At 47.1% G+C, this 20,498-nt stretch overlaps 1 protein-coding gene across 1 annotated transcript; it reads right to left on the bottom strand.

Moving 5' to 3' along the window:
- Window positions 1-5,868: 5,868 nt before the first annotated feature.
- On the bottom strand, window positions 5,869-19,393 carry LOC105467493 (serpin family A member 9). Its single transcript, XM_011717113.2, has 5 exons — window positions 19,332-19,393; window positions 12,485-13,129; window positions 10,414-10,687; window positions 8,038-8,185; window positions 5,869-6,432 (listed from the first exon to the last, which is right to left on the bottom strand). Exons 2-5 carry the CDS (start codon window positions 13,110-13,112, stop codon window positions 6,229-6,231), a joined length of 1,254 nt encoding a protein of 417 aa, XP_011715415.2. The 5' UTR covers window positions 13,113-13,129; window positions 19,332-19,393; the 3' UTR covers window positions 5,869-6,228.
- Between the last annotated feature and the right edge of the window lie 1,105 nt (window positions 19,394-20,498).

Genomic DNA, 20,498 nt, shown 5'->3' with positions numbered 1-20,498 from the left:
GTATAGCCACTTCTGTTTGCTTTTAGTGTCTATTTGTATAGAATGTCTGTTTCCATCCCTTTACCTTACATTTATGTGAGTCCTTGTGTGTTAGGTGAGTCTCTTGAAGGCAGCAGATACTTGGTTGGTGAATTCTTATCCATTTTGCTATTCCATATCTTTTAAGTGGAGCATTTAGGCCATTTCCATTCACCATTAGTATTGACATGTGAGATAGTATTGCATTCATTGTGCTATTTGTTGCCTGTATACCTTGTTTTTTTTTTTTTTCTTGTATGGGTCCTGTGGGATTTATGCTTTAAAGAGTGTCTGTTTTTATGTGTTTCCAGAATTTGTTTCAAGATTTGGAGCTCCTTTTAGCAGTTCATGTAGTGCTGGATTGGTAGTGGTGAATTCTCTCAGCATTTGTTTGTCTGAAAAAGACTATCTTTCCTTCATTTATGAAGCTTAGTTTTGCTAGATACAAAATTCTTGGCTGATAATTGTTTTGTTTAAGGAGGTTGAAGACAGAGCCCCAATTCCTTCTAGTCTGTAGGGTTTCTGCTGAGAAATCTGCTGTTAATCTGATAGGTTTTCCTGTATATGTTACCTGGTGCTTTTGCTTCACAGCTCTTAAGATTTTTTTCCTACATCTTGGCTTTAGATAGCCTGATGGCAATGTGTCTAGGTGATGATGATCTTTTTGTGATGAATTTCCTGGGTGTTCTCTGAGCATCTTGTATTTGGATGTCTAGGTTGCTAGCAAGGCCAGGGAAGTTTTCCACAATTATTCCCCCAAATATGTTTTCCAAACTTTTAGATTTCTCTTCTTCCTCAGGAATTCCAATTATTCTGAGGTTTTGTCACTTAACATAATCTCAAACTTCTTGGAGGCTTTGTTTATTTTTTCTTATTCTTTTTTCTTTGTCTTTGTTGGATTGGGTTCATTTGAAAACTGTCTTTGAGCTCTGAAGTTCTTTCTTCTGCTTCTTTGATTCTATTCCTGAAACTTTCCAGAACATTTTGCATTTCTCTCAGTGCTCTCCTTTATTTCCTAAAGAGTTGATTGTTTTTTATTTATGCTATTCCTTTACTGAAGATTTCTCCCCTCATTTCTTATGTATTTTTAAAATTTCCTTAAATTGGACTTTATCTTTCTCTGGTGGCTCCTTGATTAGCTTAATAACTGACCTTCTGCATTTTTTTTTCAGGTAAATCAGGGATTTTTTTGTTTGGTGGTGAGCTAGTGTGATTTTTCTGAGGGTGTTAACAGCCTTTTTTGGCATGTTACCAGCATTGTTTTCCTGGTTCCTTCTCATTTGGATAGTCTATGTCAGAGGGAAGATCTAGGGCTCAAGGCTGCTGTTCAGATTCTTTTATCCCATGGAGTGCTCCCTTGATGTAGTACTCTCCCCCTTTTCCCAGGGATGTGGCTTCCTGAGAGCCAAGCTGTGGTGATTGTTATCAGGATCTAGTCACCCAGCCGGTCTACCAGGCTCTGGGCTGGTACTGGGGATTTTCTGCATAGAGTCCTGTGATGTGAGCTATCTGCAAGTCTCTCAGCCATGGATACCAGCACCTGCTCTGGTGGAGATGGCAGAGGGGTGAAATTGATTCTGTGAGGCTCCTTAGTTTTTGTTGTTTAATGCACTATTTTTGTGCTGGTTGGCCTCCTGCCAGAAGGTGACACTTTTGAGAGAGCATCAGCCTGGAGAACCAGGCTGTGGGTAGACCCTAGAACTCCCAAAAGTATATGCCGTTTGTCTTCAGCTACCAGAGCGGGTAGGGAAGGACCATCAGAAGACGGGGGCAGGGCTGTGTGTGTCTGAGCTCAAACGCTCCTTGGGTACGGCTTGCTGTGGCTGCTGTGGGGAATGGGGTGTGGTTCCCAGGTCAATGGAGTTGTTCCCAGGAGAATTATGACTGCCTCTGCTGTGTCATGCAGGTTGTCAGGGAAGTAGGGGAAAGCCGGCAGTTACAGGCCTCACCCAGCTCCCACGCAACCCAAAAGACCAGTCTCACTCCCACCATGTCCCCCCAAACAGCACCAAGTTTATTTACAGGCAGTGGGCAGGAAGGGCTGAGAACTTGCCCCGGGCTACCAGCCTCCCACCTGTGAGAACAAGTAGGGCTTTCACACCTCTCGGCCTGTGGAGTCTGCACACCGGATTCACGCCCTCCGTTGAGTTCTGGCCAGGAGACTTCCTGTTCAGTTGGAATTGTTACAAAGTTCAACTGGGGGTTTCCTTCTCCCTGTGGTCTTTTCCCAGTATCTCTGACAGCCCTCCCCAAGAACACCCATGAGACAAGTCTGAAATAGTTTTCCAAGGGTGGAAAACCCACAGGGCTTTACATGCTGCTTCCTCTATGCCTATATTTTGCTTGGTTCTCTAAATTGACTCAGCTCCAGGTAAGGTCAGATCCTTCTCCCGTGATCTAGACCTTCTGGTGCCCCAGTGAGGGTGTGTGTTCAGTGGCAGACAATCCCCCTTTCCCGCTTTCACAGCTTGGACACTCACAATATTTGGACTGTCTCTTGGGTCCTGCAGAAGCAACCTGCTTCCTTCAGAGGGTCTGTGGGTTCTTTCGGCTTTCCTGGTTTATTCCCGCATTAGTTCTGGAACAAAGGTTCAAGATACCAGTCTTGAACCTTTGAAATTTTTTCCAAAGGTCCACACAGTGCTCTGTCCAAGTGGGAGCTGCAACCTAGTCTTGCCTTCTCTCTGCCATTTTTCCCCCTCTTTTTTTTTTTTTTAGGCTGTGTTCTTTATTGGTCACCCTCACCACAAGAATGTGAGAGAGGCACAGTCACCTGTACTTTGTAGATGGGAAACTGAGGCTCTGTGAGGTTAAGTCACTTGCTTACTAAGTGGACGGATGGGGCCACACTCAGAACTTGGATCCCATCCCCCAGTCCAAGCCTTCACCGCCACACCAAACCATTCCAGTATTTTGTTGATACTGCAAATAAAATATAATCTGTATATGAATACAAAGATTGGAAGGGGCTGGGTGGGTGGCTCATGCCTGTAATCCCAGCACTTTGGGATGCCAAGGCAGGTGGATCACTTGAGGCCAGGAGTTTGAGACCAGCCTGGACAACATGTTGAAACCCCGTCTCTACTAAAAATACAAAAATTAGTCGGACAGGGTGGCGGGTGCCTGTAATTTCAGCTACTTGGGATGCTGAGGCTGGATAGTCCCTTGAACCTGGGAAGCAGAAGAGGTTGCAGTGAGCCGAGATTGTGCCACTGCACTCCAGCTTGAGTGATGGGAAAAAAAAAAATTGGAAGGAAATTTCACAAACAGAGAAAAATCTTTCTTCTTGTTACTTGAAGAAACCTGTGAAGCAGAATCATTGGCTCATGATCACCCATGACTCCCAAGTAAGAAGAGCAAGCTTAGAATTAAATGAGTATTTATTTATGAGAGAATCTCTTTATGATAAAATCGAGGTGACTTTTAAGTTCTTCTTTGTAGATTTTCATATTCTCCAAATTTCCTACAAAGAGCATGCATCTTATTCATAATTAAAAACAATAAAACATTATTGTTGAAAAGTAGCATTATTTAATAGTACAAGTAAAGCTCATCCTAAAATAAGTGATTGAGGTTGGCACAGTGGCTCCAATCAAGGCACTTGTAAAACATAAAGTCTCCCAGGAGGTTGAAGCTGATTCTCTAAATGGGGTGGAGGTGCGGGTGCCCATGGGTCTGCATTTGTCACTCCTACCTTGAGTGAAACTTTCATAAGATGCTGTAATACTCATGCTTGATATTCTGTGACTGATGATTTTGCGTCTTGAAATGATGGCCCAAACTAACGGCCACAGTTGATTATGTTCATGCCCTCTTTGTGTTTTCATGGGCATGTAAGAACCATTTTACAAATCCTCCAACCACGAGCCCCAACCTCTATACTTCACTTCCTGCCCAATAGGGATGTCCCACCTAACCACTCCCCATACTTCAGTACTAAAGTCTCTGGCCAAGTGTTCCTCTCGCTCTTGTGTCTCTGGACTAGCCCCAGTGCTTCCCCGTGTGGCCCTGTGTGGTGGGGCAGGACCCCTCCTCTTGGGTGCTCAAGTAATAAACTCTTCTTTCAAAGGCAGGTGTCTCTGTCTGTCACCTTACCATACACAATGGAAATGATTTCAAAACAAAATGTGAGGTACATTTAAAAACAAATGCAAAGGATTGGCATTTCAAAAAACAGAGCTGGGACCTCAGCGAGTTGACAGAAAATGCCCCATGGCTGTTCTTATATCTGCTTGCCAATGCAAGTCTGAGTGGGCACCAGGATGCCACCTAAGCTTGCTTTCACTGTAAAGTGTCACCAGCAGCAAGGCTGTCGGAAGGATACTTACAGCTGTCACCCACTGCTGACTACTTGGGGTTCCCTATAGTTTCCAGAAAGAACTAGTTGTGAACAACAGGTGTTGTTAGTCACTTCTTCACACCTACTATCTCCTTTGTGCTACTGTGGGACATCTTCTTGCCTACGCTGCAGGAGGCTGGAGCCATGTCTGAGCAGGTATGCTCCTTCCTGGGAAGGATGCCTGGCTTCTCCACTGTGACCTTTACAATGGAGAGCCTGAGGGAAGAGCACTGTGTATAAAATAAAGTTTGCTCCAGGGGCTGTTGCGGGAGCTCTTCATAACTGGCCAATAGTCCTTGTTCTAAGTCAGCACAGGAGGGCCCTATGGCCTAGGTTAGCTGTTTTTACTCTTTAAGTCTCAGCTATTTTGTTTTTGTTTTTTGTTTGTTTGTTTTTGTTGTTTTGAGGCAGGGCCTTGCTGTGTTGCCCAGGCTGGAGTGCAGTGGCAGCTTGTTCTGTTTGTGAAATAAAGTGGGAGCGTGAGGAGCGGGGGTTAGGTTCCCCTGGGACTTCTGCCAGCTCTCCAGCGTAACTCCTTTCTGTTGTATTTCTTTCCTTGTAAAACAGCATGAGAAAGCCAACATGAGGCCCTTGGCACATCCAAGGTGGGTGGGGCACGGGGGTCCCCAGAAGAGGAGCCTTTGGATCTGACTGGAGCAAGGGCTCCGTGGAGGCCGCCAGAGATGCCCTTGGTAATGAGGGTGATGCAGAGGTGCCAGCACAGCCTGTCAGGCAATGAGGGAGGGAGGGATGGTGAGTCTGACTCAAAGGACATGAGCTGCCTTTGCTGTGGTGCCACCGTGGCCCATTGCTTGTTGTGCTGCTCTCAGGACTCAGAGTATGGGAGCAGGACCATTGCCGTTACAGACCCGCAGGGAAGGGGCTGAGCACCCAGAAGGCTGCATGTGCATACATGACATCATCAGAGTCAGGGAGACAGCCAGGCTTGAGGAAATGGAAAACTGTTCCACGGCACCCAGGGAGACCTTCACAGCCCATGCATTAGCCCTCGTCACCCCATGTCCTGGTGCTCCCCACAAACGCAGGCTCTCTCCTTGGCCAACAACGGCCTCCACCAGCTGACCTCCTTGAGCCTCTGTGTCTTCATTTCTTCCATCTGCCCCACATGATGCTACAAGGTCCTTGCTCTGTCCCTCCAACATGCCGCTCATTCCTGGCTCACAGCCTTTATTCTCACACCCCTCTCTTGTCCTCCCCTCACTCTCAGTCATCCTATTCAATGCCTTCATGTCACTTATAAGCTGTTATGACCATGTTTATAGGTTTGGTTTCGTTGTTGCTGTAGGGGGTCTGTCTCCCCCATTTAGGCCTAACATGCCAGGAATTTTGTCTGATTTACTCCTAGCGTATATTAAGTGCGCAGTAAGTTTTTGCTGAATAAATGAAGGAAAACAAATCATGCAGCCTCTAAGATGTCATGGGACGGCAGCCCAGCCACTGAGAGTTCACCAGTAAATCATTTTCAGATTAGGACCCTGTTGACAGCTGAATTTATATTTTAGTTTTATTGAATGTGTTGTTGTAATTCTGCAATAGAAGTGCCTGACCTGGTTTGGCATATTTCCATTCCCAGGAGCCCCAAGGAATGGAAATATGGTAACCCAGCAACATCCCACGAAGCTAGTTACCTGGGAGACTTTGTGGAAAAGGGCACTGACTGGGGTTAACGGGCATTGGCTTGTGACTGGGGTCCCTGTTGATGGTTTGGTGATTGAGCCTTGGAAGTGGCATCCCTGCCAGTGAATGCAGCTCCACTGGGGTCAAGTGCACCCTCAGAACAGAAAGAGGGATGTGGTTTGTTATTTCTTGTGCATTAGCAAAGTGCCATCAGTCAACAGGCCATTTGCCACCTAAGATTTAGTGGGATTTTCCACTTTCCCTAGAAAGAGAATACTGTCTGTGGCTTTATTTGTAATCATTATCAAGAAGGTCCTATTGAAGGAGACAGTGAAGTAAGAGGGACCGTCCTTCGATCGGACTATGAACTTGGTGGCGGTAGCTGCTGCAGCCTCAGTGCCCTCTTCACTGACATCCAGCACAGCCTTGTGGGTTGCCTGCCAAGGGAAAAACAAACATCAGTGGCCCCAGTAGAGACACTTTTAGTTAACTGAGTAAACTAAACTGAGTGTTTTGCCCTGGAATGGTGATGTCTACCTTGAAAGGATTCAAGGTTCAAATGCCTGGCATTGGGTTTGCTCAGTACATTGCAGTGGGCGTTGACTATGGCCCATTGGTCCTTACACCGGGAGTGAGATGGTTACAAACACAGAGCAGGAAGATAGGAGTGAATCTCAGTTCTGCCACTTATGGTTGCAAAATTATTTAGACGCCACGTGCTTCAGTTTCCCGATCTATAAAAGGTAATAATAATTGCGTGTGTCCCATAAGGTTATTGGGTAAATTAAGGGAGATCATACAAAGCAAATGCTCGTGGACTTGCCAGCAGTGGTGATTGCTGCAGTTCTCGCATGGCAGACATGGGTTTGATATGACTAAGGTTAGATCCCTTCTTTGTCTTCTAGGGAAGAGATTCTTAACCTGGAGTTCCTGGATTTCTAAGCTTCAGGGAGACTTGAGCTCCTGTGACTACAGGCATTGTTTTTCATAGGCTCACAGATGCATTTTCCTCGAGAAAAAGTCCATTATGCTCATCATATTCCAGTGGGGCCTCTCAGCATTTTCTTTAGACCAGTGACAAAGGTCCCCTTCAGTGGCCCCAGGATCACTTCTGACTATTGTAATCCATTATCAAAATAAAAGTTTAGGTCAGGGATCAGTAACCCATATGTGTGTAGGGGTTAGGCAGGTAACCCCAATTAACTGAGGGAGACTTCTTGTCAGAGCATGGGGTGCCCACATTACCTGGAGGGTCCTGTCTGACTAAAAGGGTCACTCACAACTCAGCTCCGGTGATGGCTGCCATGTGGACACATAGACTCACTGTTGCCATGTGGGAATTAGGGTCAGTGATTTGTTTCAAGAGGATCAGAAATCTGGATTTTAGATCCAATATACTACGTTTTAAAACTCCTCTCTCTCTCCTCTCTCTCTCTCTCTCTCTCCTCTGTCTCTCTCCTCTGTCTCTCTCTCTGTCTCTCCTCTCTCTGTCTGTCTCTCTCTCTCTCCTCTCTCTCTGTCTTTCTCTCTCTCTTCTCTCTCTCTCTCTCTCCCCCCATCTCTCTCTCTCTCTGTCTCCTCTCTCTCTCCTCTGTCTCTGTCTGTCTCTCTCACTGCCTCTCTCTCTCTCTTTCTCTCCTCTCTCTCTCTCTTTCCTTACACACTGAAGGCCAGACAACACACCTGCAGGGTGTAAATGGCCTATGGGCAGCCATATTGTGATGCCTGTGTGAGGGCCTAAACTCCAGGGAGGAAGAAGGTGAGGTCAGATCCCAAGGGAGCACCTGCTCGCCTGCAGCAGGCATAGGGGAGCAGCTGCCTGCTGAGGACGCCTTCGGAACATTTGAGTGAAGAGGGATAACACACGCTGTGTGCCGGAGGGATGGTGGCCGTAGGTCGCAAGATTCGGTTCTTCTGGCCTCAGAAGAACCTCATTTCACCTTTCAGGCCTCTGTTTCCTTATCAATGACATAAGAGCACTTGATTAATTCTGCAGGTGCCTCCTGCTTGGACTTTTTGGCAAATATTCTCATTCAACTCACTTTAGAAAGCTGCAGGGAGTCTCTCTTTGTAATTCCAGAAAAATCAGCGTTTTCGTCAAAGACATTTTGGATGCCCATCTTTGGGAGGATGGTTTCCAGATTGTAGGAGGCAGAAATGGAAAATTTGGGGACGAACACCTCTATCCACCTGTGCAGTAGGGAAAAGGAAACAATGAGGTCACAAGTCCATGATGTCTGCATCTCTGCTCCTAGATGCCATTTTGGGAGACTCCATTCTTCCTCCAGCCATTGCTACTTGCTGCTAAAAAAGTCAACACATCCTAGCCAAGAACCCCAGGTTGCTCTGGAAGTCAGTCTCCCAACTGAGCAGGTCCAGCACTAAAAACATGCAAGGAGACAGACGGGCCCCCAGTGAAGTGGGTGCAGAGGTGAGAAGGTGGTCGGCAAGGGAGTCTATGGCAGAAACCAACAGGAGACGTCAAGTAGCAATGGAAGCTCATTAACCACTCACTCACTGTCCAGAGTACCTCCTCACCAGCACTTCCTGATGCAGGCCCTGCTAATGCCCTAGAGCAGCAAAGTCCAGCAGAACTGCCTGTGATACTAGGAAGATCCTCGACCTGTGCTCTCCAGGATGGTAGCCACTAGCCATGTGTGGCTATTGAGCAACTTGAACAGTGGCTTGTGCAAATGAGAAACTAAAATTTTAATTTTACTGAATTTCAGATAATTTAAGTGTAAATAACTGCAGGTGGCTTAGTGGCTACTATATTGAACAGCACCACCTGATAATTTAGCACAATATTTTTTTCCCTCTGAACCAAGAGAAAACAGCCTGCACGTACTGAACATTTTTTTTTAGATGGAGTCTCGCTCTGTCGCTCAGGCTGGAGTGCAACGGCATGGTCTTGGTTCACTACAACCTCCGCCTCCCGGGTTCAAGCTTTTCTCCTGCCTCAGCCTCCCAAGTAGCTGGGATTACAGGTACACGTGGCCACGTCTGGCTAATTTTTTTGTATTTTAGTTGAGACAGGGTTTCACCGTGTTGCCCAGGCTGGTCTTGAACTTCTGAGCTCAGGCAATTCACCTGCCTCAGACTCCCAAAGTGCTAGGATTATGGCGTGAGTCCAGCCTGAACGTTTATTATATGCCAGACATTGTCCCAGGCACATTCAACAACACTGCCCCCATTTTAAAGATGGTAAAGCTTAGTTTTAGTGCTTTGCCCAAGGTTATGTACTTAGTGACTCACAGCAAGGAAAGCACAAAAATATTGGGTGGACACATTTCAGTCCTCATCTGACAGGTATCTTGTGACCCCTCATGCCAGGGACACCTCTCTCTTCCCTGCCACTACCCCCTTTCCCTGTTTTCTCTGTGCTCCATCTGCTGCTCTGTGCTCCATGCTTTCCTCCCTGAGCTTCTGTGCCACCTCCTCTTCTTATCCCCAGCCCCAGATGCAGCCAGAGAAGAGAAGTCGCTGACACACCCTGCAGCATCTCTTCGTCCTTGACTTTGAGTTCTTGCCAGTGCGTCGTCTACCAAAGCTGCCCTTCCCAAGCCTCGGTGTGCTCATATGCTACCTGTATGTGCAGCCAAACCCCACCGCCTCCTTGAAGCTGTCCCTCAGTCCCAGCTGAAAGTGACCTCTCTCTGCTCAGAAGCTCCTCAGCACCTTTCCTGCCCTCCCCTAGGGCATTGCCCAGTCTCTTTCTTTAATTCCAGTTACACTGCAGCCTTCCTTCTCTCTTCCAGACTATGAGCACCAGGGAATGCTGCTGAAATCATTCTACGATGCCAACAGTATATTGCTAAGAGACAGAACATAAAACTTTGACATTTCTTTTTTATCTCATGATTAATCTTTTTGATATTCTCCATTTTTTTATACTCACCATAATAATTATGGGACTAATAATAACATTATTAGCTAACATTTACTGAACACTTACCATCTTCTAGGAATTCTCCTAAGCACTTTGTAAATAGTAGGTTACTTTATCTTTTCACCAACCTTTGGATTTGGTAATACTGTTATCCTCTTTCTTATATGTAATCACCAATGCTTTTGTTTGCTTGCTTTTATGGGATCGTTCCATGGATTTCAATATCAGATTGGCTTCTAGAGCCAGCTCTGCTAGCATGTAACAGCTACATGACCTTGGACAATTCACTTACCACCTTGGAGCCTCCATTTCCTCATCTGTGAAATGAGTGGTATTAAGACTCCTCATCAGGTGATAGTGAACTTCAAGTGTGAACATGTATAGACAGCCCCAGGCTCTCTGTCCTGCATACAGTTGGTGCTCATTGTTCAGAAGTGATTATCCAACAGCTGTTAGCACAATCTCTCCCCCATCTTTGAATGTGTGCGTCCCCTGCCTCAGGGCCCAGCAGATTGACACAGACACCCACCGTTTCTGGAGTGAGTGGCTCCACTTTCTCAGTGTTCTGGCTGACAAGGCCTGTTCCAGTTGCCTCATCTTGCCCTTGTTAGGGAGGACAAAGAAGGCCATGGCATCTCCCTTGTAGTCCATCTGGAGCACAAAGCAGTTCAGCTCTGTATCCATCCCAAAAGCAAACTGCTCCTTCTGGTGCATCATGGGGACACGCACAGTGATCTGCTTGCCCACCAGAAATGGGAAGTTCTTTCTTGTATATGCGGGGTAAAAGGGCTTCTCCCACTTGGCTAGCACAAAGAGAGAAATGAGGTCTTTATGTCAAAGTGCAATTAGTGAGGCGAAGACAGCAAAATGAAATGGGGAATTACTGCTAATGGGTATGAGGTTTCTTTTTGAGGTGACAAAAAAAAAATGCTCTGGAATTACACAGCGGAGTAGTTGCCCAAACTTGTGAATATACTGAAAATCAATAAAATGGTGAATTTTATGACATATGAATTGTATTTCAATTAAAAACAGAATTAAGTTAAATAGAACAACACAAAGTGAAGGTAACTTAGTAAGGGCTCAAAGCATACCAGTTTTCTTTCCTTCTCTTTCCTCTTTGCAGGTTGGATGGATAAATGGGTGGATAGCTTGGCAGATGGAGGGTGGATGGATGGATGAATAGCTAATGGATAGATGGTTGGATGGCTGGGTGGATAGATGGATGGATGGATGGATGGATGAACTGATGGATGGATAGATAGATGAACAGATTAACGGATAGGTGGTTGGCTAGCTAGATGGCTAGCTAGGTGGATGAATGGATGCATGGATGGATAAATGGATGGATGGATGAACTGATGGATGGATAAATGGGTGGATAGTTTGCTGGATGGGTAGATGGAGGGTGGAGGGATGAACAGGTTAATGGATACATGTTTGGCTGTCTGGGTGGATAGATGGATGCATGCATGGATTCATGGATGAATGACATATGCATAAATGGGTGGATAGTTTGGTGAATGGGTGGATATAGGGTGGGTAGATAGATGGATAGATTAATGGACAGGTGGTTGGCTAGCTAGGTGGATGGATGGATGAACTGATGGATGGACAAGTGGATGGATAGCTTTGTGAATGGGTAGATGGATCGATGAGTACGTTAATGGATAGATGTCTGGCTGGTTGGCTAGGTGCATGCCTGGATGGATGGACAGATAAACCAGTCCGTGGATAAATGAGTGAACAGGTGGATGAAGGGAGGGAGGAAGGAAGGGGAGGAGAGGGACGGAGGAGGGGAGGGATGATATGGTGACATCCTTGAAAACTCTGCCTGGAGACGCCAGGCACTTCTATCTCAAGTACAACCTTATAAAGTTGGCTTTATCATCAAACTATCCAGTCAGCACAGAGACTGGTACAGGTCAGGCACTCAACACATGGTAAATCTTTTAGACATACATGCTGAGGATCATAGAGCAAGTGTGGGGCAGAGGTGAAATTCAAATCCAAGTTGTTTGATTTAAAAGCTGATGTGCATTCCCTACAACACAGTGAAAACTGTAAATCTCTAACATATATATATATATATAAATGTATATGCAGTTATATATGAAGGAGACTTCATATATATGTGAGATATGAATGACAGTCACATCAACTTGTCTACATTTCTACACCTATGAAAGTGTTCACACTCTTGGATTTGCTTCTTAAACTGGGTTGTCAGAGAGTTCCATGTTCCTTCTTTAAAACTTTCAAGGGGCAGTGGGACAGCTGCTGGTGGCAAGAGATCCTTTCTCTCAAGTAGTTTCCAGATTTTTCCTGTGGGTTTCCCACTGAGTCAAATGTAAACACACCTCGAGACACTTTATCTGTCTACCCAAAGAGAACTAAATGAGTCCCCCACTGTAACTGATAAACATGAGCTATCCCAGGTCCTGCAATCAGCTAACTGCAAAGCTAATTAGAGCTCAGGCCCTCCCATTTCTCCACCCTGCAGTCTAGGCTTTGTCTGCCTTGTGTATTTCACTAAGCAAAAATCATCAGCATCATCATCATAAAATAAATAAATAAAAATCAACTTCTCAAATCCTTACCTTTAAAGAAAATGTGGTTCACCAGCACCATGGCTGTCAGAAGGTCAAGGCCTTGGATTATGTCTACAACCTTCCCTTGGGTCTTCTTCTTCACGTGGCAGTTGATCTTCGCCTGGGCAATGGAGGGGTTGGAGAAATCTGTAGAAAAGACTTCTGCTTCATACAGCCTCTTGACATTGCCCAAGAAATTTGCCTGCAGCTGCAGCTCCTTCTTGACGAAGAGGGCACTTCCCATCTTCAAGGCCAGGTCTTTGCTTGGAACAGTCAGTGAATGAACCAAGTGCTGGAAGCCCCGGTGGATGGCAGACTCTGGTGTGTGTGTGAGGTTGAAACCCAGGCCCTCGAGAATCTGGGTCTTGGTGACTGAGTGGGCCCCAAGGGAGAGCATGGCCAGGGAAGTGGAGACACTCATGGGGGAGAAGAAGACATTCTGACTTGGGGTCTCCAAAACCAGCCTGCGGTACAGGCGGAAGGCAAAGTCGGTGTTGAGGGAATACACCAGTGAGGCAGGGGTGCTCTTTGTGGAGGATGGGTGGGGGTATCCGCTGGGGGCATTGACCGGGGACACACAGTAGATTGGAGCACAGAGGCCAACAGCAAAGAGTACTCCATAAACGGAAGATGCCATTTTGGAACCAAATACGTCTGCAAGAGAAGTAAGAACCATTGAGGGGGTAAACTGAGGGTCCAGGCCCTGAATCAGAGACACTTCAACACCCCACGCCATCAGCAGCAGAATGAAGACAAATAGGCCGGCTAGCAGAGCACTCTCACGTTATCTCCTTTGAGCCTCGCAATAGTCCCATGATGTAGGTATTATCATTACTGTTTTACTTGCAAATGAGTAAACAGGCCACAGAGAGTCTGCGTAACTTACCCCAAACCACACGGTTGACTTGTCTGTGTTCTGTGTGGGCTTCAAAGTCAGGTCCCAAATTCCAAATCCCATGCTTTTTTCTGCTTCATGGACTTATTTTTTAAGAATTGAGAGTGTGAGACCAGATTGCAAAGTCCCCCTCTTAGCAGCCAGAAGTGGTTTCTCACCCTTTGGAGGTCCCTCCACACATTCTTTATCCATTTTGTGTAGATCTGATTATTTTCTCACCCTGGCTGCCTGTTCCCAGAAACCGACATTTACTAATGTGTTCATATCTCTCAAAAAGTGGAAACCTGGAGCAAAAGGCTGTCCTTTTTTCTGTGGTCCTCCAGGTGCCCTGAGCACTGGCGGTCAGTTGCTGATGAGCTGCAGCTCCAGCCACATCTGTCTGCTTCCCCTTCAAGCCTCAGCTGACAAGACTTTGGCACCAAGGAGACTTCAGACTAAATGACCTGATAGCAATTTCAAACCCCAACAGGGCTGGGCTTGCATCCAACTCTGACATTCATGGTGGACAAGTAACCCCTCTGGACTTCTGTTTCGCCTTTGTAAAACAGATAGTTACCTTACAGAGCTGTTCAGAGGACTGAGTGTGATAAGGCACATACATTGTGCAGCACAGGACCCGGCACATGGTGAGTGCTCAATACATTACTTTTACTGCTGTTTTGTTGAAGTCAGAGAGCATTTGATTTGGGCAACTCTATGAAGTAATGCTCGCAGGTCTCCGCAGCCCTGCCGACAACACCCTCACCTGTTCAGTTTCATCAGAAAGATCTCATTCACTTTAACACACCTTTACAGAGGAGCTCCAACCCTGTGGGTTGACCCTGAGATACAACAGTAAATGGTCATTTTAGAGAAGGAAGGTGTATGAATCCAATGCAAGACTAGGTGGGGTTTGTGCTCAGCCAGAGGGGAAGGTAAAGCAGGTGTGTGCTCCAATAGGTCTCATCTGTCTGAAGCCTTTTCTCTCCTCACCAATTGTACAATTTCTCCCCCATGACCTGGATGTCCTTCCCCCCATTATCCTTTTCACAAGCACAGTGCCTTCATAACCCCTCTTGCCCTTCATCAAACTTTGTTCTTTAGTCATTTATACTACGGTGTGAATGGCTGCCACCCACTCTTCTCCTAGGAGCACCGGCATGAAGTGTTACTCCCGATTGTGAAGGAAAGACTTTACCCACTGGAGCAAGAATTCAGTCAACAAGTGAACAATTAGTTTGCCAGAAATGAAGAAGGAAAAGACAAGAGAACCTTTGCCGAAAGTGACAAAAAGACTGCCACACACAGTCACTTGTCTATGTCAGACCAAGCATAACGTGACAGCCACATTCCGAACAATTTCTCTGTGGAAATGAAATACGTAAATGAATCACATTTTATTATACCAGATATAATTTAACTTAGATGGAACTTTATAAAGAACCCTTTTACTGAATGAGTAATTCTTTTGCAAAACTGTTCATTTCTCTCCATTTCCACTTATGTGATTGGACGATTTCTCTTTTGTAGTTTTGTGTTTGCCTGTTTGACTAAGGTTGAGTTTTCTTTCTAAGTTATGCTCACATCCATCCATCCACCTACTGGACTCTTTGCCAACATGTTCTGAACTGACCTCCGGAGCTGCCCCTACCCTGAGTGCCCCATCTCTCCCTTTCTCCAAGAAGGCCATTTTACCCATGCTGTCATCTCCCAAGTCAGGAGACTGATGGTCACTCTGCACTCTTCGGCCACCCTCCTTCCCCACACTGTTCTTCCTCCCCAAGACATTGCAAGCCCCAGCTTCTCTCCATCTCTTTGCTCTTCCCTTGGTCCTAACCTGCCTTATCTCCTCCCACTGTACAATCCTGAAGGCTTCTGGACTCATCTCCCTCCTCTGGTCATGTTTCCTCAAAACGGTTTTCTTAAGAAACTTCACCAATCTGACTCTGCACAGAGATGATCTGCTGGGAGATGGAAGTGTTGGGGCTACAATCGGGGACAGATAGCCAGGGTCCTGGCTCTTAAAGGGCTCGCTGGGAACCCTGTGACACATGGCGTTAAGAGTTCACTGCTTCCCCTCTCTTCGGCCCCACTGCCAGCCAGTATATTTATCTGCAGTCTCTGTAGTCAACACCAATAGCAAACAGCCCAGGGTCCACCTCCCTCCCTCCTCCTCTCACTCACCCAGCCCCTGCTCAGGCACAGCATACTCTCCTACAAATGCCCCTCCTGGACGCCACCTTCCTTTGCTCATGGAAAAGCCCTTGTTTCTCACTCTGGAAGAATCTGCTTAGCTATTTCTGGCTTGAGAGGCCCTCTCTGGCCCCCCTTTCCTGTTGTGACTTTTATTACTCTCTCCCTTCTCTCTTCTGCCACTTCTGAATTTACTCGACTTCTATTACCAAATGGATTACCACTGACCACACTCATGCCTTTAGATAATCTCTAGGTTCTTTGAATATGTAATTCATGCATTTGGTCCACTGGGTTGAACATGTACACTTATTATGCAGGTGCTATAGCAGGTGTTGGGGCTACAGTGAGGGACAGAGAGACAGGTCCTGGTCCTTAAGGAGCCCACTGGGAAGACAGGCAATTAGCAAACACCACTAGGCACAAGAAGTGTGTGTGGGATGAGTAAGTACAGGCATTGAGCACACCTATTCCATAATGAGAAAGGCTTCCAGAGGAAGTGGCAGCTGATGGAGACTTGAAAAATGTTAGCGAGATAAAGGGGAAAAGCAGAGAAGAGAGAGATTCAGGCTAGGAGGACCACCTGTGCAAGGGCCCAGAGGGAACCCAGAGCCAGGCAGCTTTAAGAAACAGAAAAGGTTCTGTGACACAGATCTCAGCACCAGAGAAGCTGGCAGGAAGGGCTGGGGAGTGGGAGACGGGCTGCAGAGAGAGGGGGCCCCATGCAGGGATGTGCTTGGTTCTGGGCCCTGGAACCCACTGGGGGATGGCTGCAGAGAACCTCAGCAGCAGAGAATTCTCAAGACTATCCTGGCACCTGTCTGTGTTCCTCACTGCTCTACACACCTGCTTCCTGTCCTCCTTCCCGCTTCCCCTGCCAGCACGGAGAAGTGCCCAATGTAAGGGCTCAGTAGACACTTGGTGCACTGCCCTGAGATGGAGAAGCATTTACACCAGCCTCAGAACTGGAGTGGTGGCCGGGCGCGGTGGCTCAGGCCTGTAATCCCAGCACTTTCGAGGCGGGCAGATCACCTGAGGTCAGGAGTTCAAGAGCAGCCTGGCCAACATGGCAAAACCCCATCTCTACTAAAAATGCAAAAGTTAGCCAGGCATGGTGGTGGGCACCTGTAGTCTCAGCTACTCAGGAGGCTGAGGCAGGAGAATCACCTGAACCCGGGAGGTGGAGGTTGCAGTGAGTCGAGATCAGGCCACTGCACGCTAGTCTGTGAAACTCCATCTCAAAAAAAAAAAAACAAAAAAACGAAGGAGGCCTCCTGGAATATGGGACTGAAACCCCGAGTTTCTTGTATTTGATGAGCTCTGTGACAGATTGGGGCTCTTCAGGAAGCCGTGTAAGAGTGTGGCATCGGCAGGCTTCCCTGCTATAAGCTGGGGTCTACTGTGTTTACTTGGGGTCTGCAGGCCCTCTAGCCTCAATGATGAAGTGGCAGCACTTGATCTTGACGGCCACTCAGAAGTCAGAGCCTAAGCAAGATCATGGTTCCCCTCCTAACCTCAGAGCAGTACTTTCTGTTTAGAGAACAGCATTGTCTTTGCATTGCTTCACCTTCTGAATTGCGTCGACCCCTATCTGTAAGGAGGGCAGCTCTGAGGAAGGGCGAGATAACGTCTGCAGAATGCCCAGCGCGGCGTTCAGCCCATGGTGGGCAGGAGACCAAAGCTGCATCTCTTTTGTGGCTCCTATGACTTTGTGTTCCTCCCTTGGAACCAGGATGAAGGAATAGGAGTGTCCCTGGCTATTCATGACCATGGGAAAGAGGACCAGGTTGAAGGAAGAGGACATCCGCCACATGGAGGGGAGGTGCTGTCAGGTGCCAGGATGCCACAAGCACCAGGGGTCTATGCCCCTTTCTGTGGATGCTGGGGGTGGGGCAGGTGGCTTTCAGGGGGCCCCCACTGACACTGGGTTGTGCCCCCCAAAGAATTCCCCATCCCCATCAGCAGAGATGGCCTATTAGACATGGCCTCCATGCCTCAAGTCTTGTTTCTTTTGGGCTTGAGTAGGGGAGACCCACCCGAAGTCGGTGAGTTGGCTAGTAAGTGTCCTGACTCATCAATGGTACTGGCCTCCATGTGACTTCAGGTAAGTCTCTGCTTTTCACAAGACTTCAGGAAGAGGTAATCTCAAAAGGTCCCTCCCTCTCTTCTGAGTCTGGGATCTATGTCTGAGGGCCCCCAGGTCATTGCTCTCTTGGGGGAAAACCGTGGCCAAAGCTCATTCAGTCAGCTCTTAAAATCCACCGCACTCCCCACTTCGCTTCTCCCCACCCTGAACTCCTGTCCTCCTGTGGCCATCCCTTCTCTCTCCCAGCCCTGCCAAGGCCCTTGCCCCTCTTTTGGCTGTGGCCTGCGTTTATGTGAGCGTTTGACCAGTGGACTCTGCTCTTTGGGGTGACAGGGACACTCTGCCGTCCCCATGGCTTGCCTCTTCTGGGCATCTCCCTCCCAGCTACCACAGCCTGCATTCCACCTTCCATTGTCTCTCACCCACTCCCATCTCCAAGCACTCCACCCTGCAGACAGGGTGACCTTTCCAGATGCTGATCTGGTGTATCATTCACCTCACCTTGAATTCTTCAGTGGCTCCCCATTGAGCTCAGGAAAAATGCTCAAGGCCCTGGCATTCAAGAGCCTTATTTATTGGGCCCTGACTTACCACCCCAGCTTCACCTTTGAGGACCCAGCTGTTTGCATTCCTAAATTTCACCCCATCCCTTATCTTCATTTGCCTCTTTATCCAGCTTGAGTGTCAAGGGCTTTATTTTAATCTAATGTGCTTCACCCCTAGGCCTTTGTCTTCATGTCCCAGCCCAGTGACAAGGCTCCATGTGTAGTAGAACCTACCTGTCTGCTCCTTCCCTGCCAAATGCTGCTGGAAGAGAGATTCTGCAAGGCAGCCTTGTCCACTGCGGGTTCCCAACCACCAACCTTTATCCACCTGGCAACAGGTAACTCATCAGCTCACTCTCCCATTTTCAGGGGAAACCTTCACCTTTTCCGTGTCCTTAACCTTTTTTTCCAGGGTGGAGTGGATGCCCACCCTGCTACATATGCATGTGTGCCCACATGTGCACACACACACACACACTCAGCAGACAGCCTTGCCTCCTATGTCACATAAAAGAGAGATCCTATGAAAAGGAATTGTCTCAGCTTCCCTCAAAGGGCATCCTCTCTGCCTATCCCTACTTGCCCAGTCACCCCTCTCTCTCCCCTACACCTCCACTCTACCAACAAAGCAGAGGATCTGCCCTCCTTTGATGTCCAGACCCCCTTCCTGGGCCTTGGAAAGTATCTCTTCTCTCCATCTCAGGACCCTTCCACCTCTCTTTTCTGTACTTAAACACTCCGTGTCAACCTGATTCTTACTGTTAGCTTGGAAACTGTTCAAGTCTTGCTTGTTAAGACAAAGAAAGCAACAACACAACAACGAAAACACTCCTTTCACCCTCTCACTTGCTTCTAACTGCTGCCCTATTTCCAACGGAGGCCAGTGCTCCTCCCCTTGTGGCCCAAATTTTCAAGAGCTGTGTATTCATGGCCTCTGTGGCCTTACCTCCTACTCACTCACTGGTCCACTCCAGCCTGGCTTCTGTATTCACAAAAATGTGACCCAGATGCTACTAAAAGCCAAATAGTATAGCTAGGTTCTCATCTTCCTTGACTTCCCAGCTGCATTTGACACAGAAGACCTTGCTCTGATCCAGTCCTTCCCTCTGGCTCAGTGACAACACATTCCCAATCTCTCTGCACCTCCTCCTTACCCACCTTTGCGGGTTCCTCTTCTCCTGCCCTGTCCTTGCACGGTTGGCGAGCCCTGGCACTCGCTTTCTTGGTTGTAGCTCTCTCCTCACTTTAATCTCTCCTCTCCCTCCAGCTGATCTCATGCCACGACACCCACGACTTCATTACTAAGACATGCAAATGATACATTATTTTTATTCTCCAGCTAGACATGCAAATGATATATTATTTTTATTCTCCAGCTCAATCCTTTCCTTTGATCTCTATATGTCTAACTGCCTACTTGATATCTCCTCCTGATGTTGCAAATAAACCTTCCATGCAACATGAACCACAATGAACTCAGACTCCTCCCCAAGAACCATCTCCCAGCAACAGCCACAACCGAAACCCCTTTTCAACATTTCTGTCACTGGGGTCCACCATTCACCTAGTTAGTTGAACCTAGGAGGCATCCTTGCACTTCCTTCTTGTTCATGTCAATTTATCCCCAGTTTTGTCAACTTTACCTCCTAAATGTTGCGCAACTCCATCCACTTTTCTCTGCCTTCACTCTAGCAGGCTATTTGTGCTGTCATTGTGTCTTGCCTGGGCTACCACAAAGCTTCCTAACAGCTCTCTCCGCATACCCTGTCCTGCTCCTCCAATTCACTCTGCACGTGACAGCTAGAATAGTCTTTTAAAACTCAAACCTGACTGTGTCACTTACTATTTAGCTTCCCGTTTCCCAAAGTGAACACTGAAGTCTTAACTTGCACAGCCTGGGCTCTGCTGGCCCCTCCAACTTCATCGCAGATCATGAAGCCCCTTGCCCTTGACATCCGTGTAACACCTTTCTGCCCATTAATTTTTATGCTCATATGTGATATTTGTTGTTTCCTACTTCTGGAATATCCTTCTAACTCTCTTCATCTGACTTTTCCCCTAATTAACTTTTACTCATTATTTAGGCCCTAGTTCATATCATTCCCTCAAGGAAACTCTCTTTGATCACTCAAATACGAAAAATTTCTTCTAGCAACTATTTTTATAGTACCATTAACTTCTCAGTGAAACACTTATCACTGTCATAGTTTCACATTTATTTGTGTGACTGAACAATTCATAAATCAGGGATCTTGTCTACCTTGATTTTGTCTACTTGTATACCCACTCTTTGGCCAATACTCATGGTCCAGTACGTGGTTGCGA

This window comes from Macaca nemestrina, chromosome 7, assembly GCF_043159975.1.
Source record: "Macaca nemestrina isolate mMacNem1 chromosome 7, mMacNem.hap1, whole genome shotgun sequence".
Classification (NCBI taxonomy): Eukaryota; Metazoa; Chordata; class Mammalia; order Primates; family Cercopithecidae; genus Macaca; species Macaca nemestrina.
The sequence above is the reverse complement of the archived record's forward strand: the minus strand, read 5'-3'. Positions and strand labels throughout refer to the sequence as shown.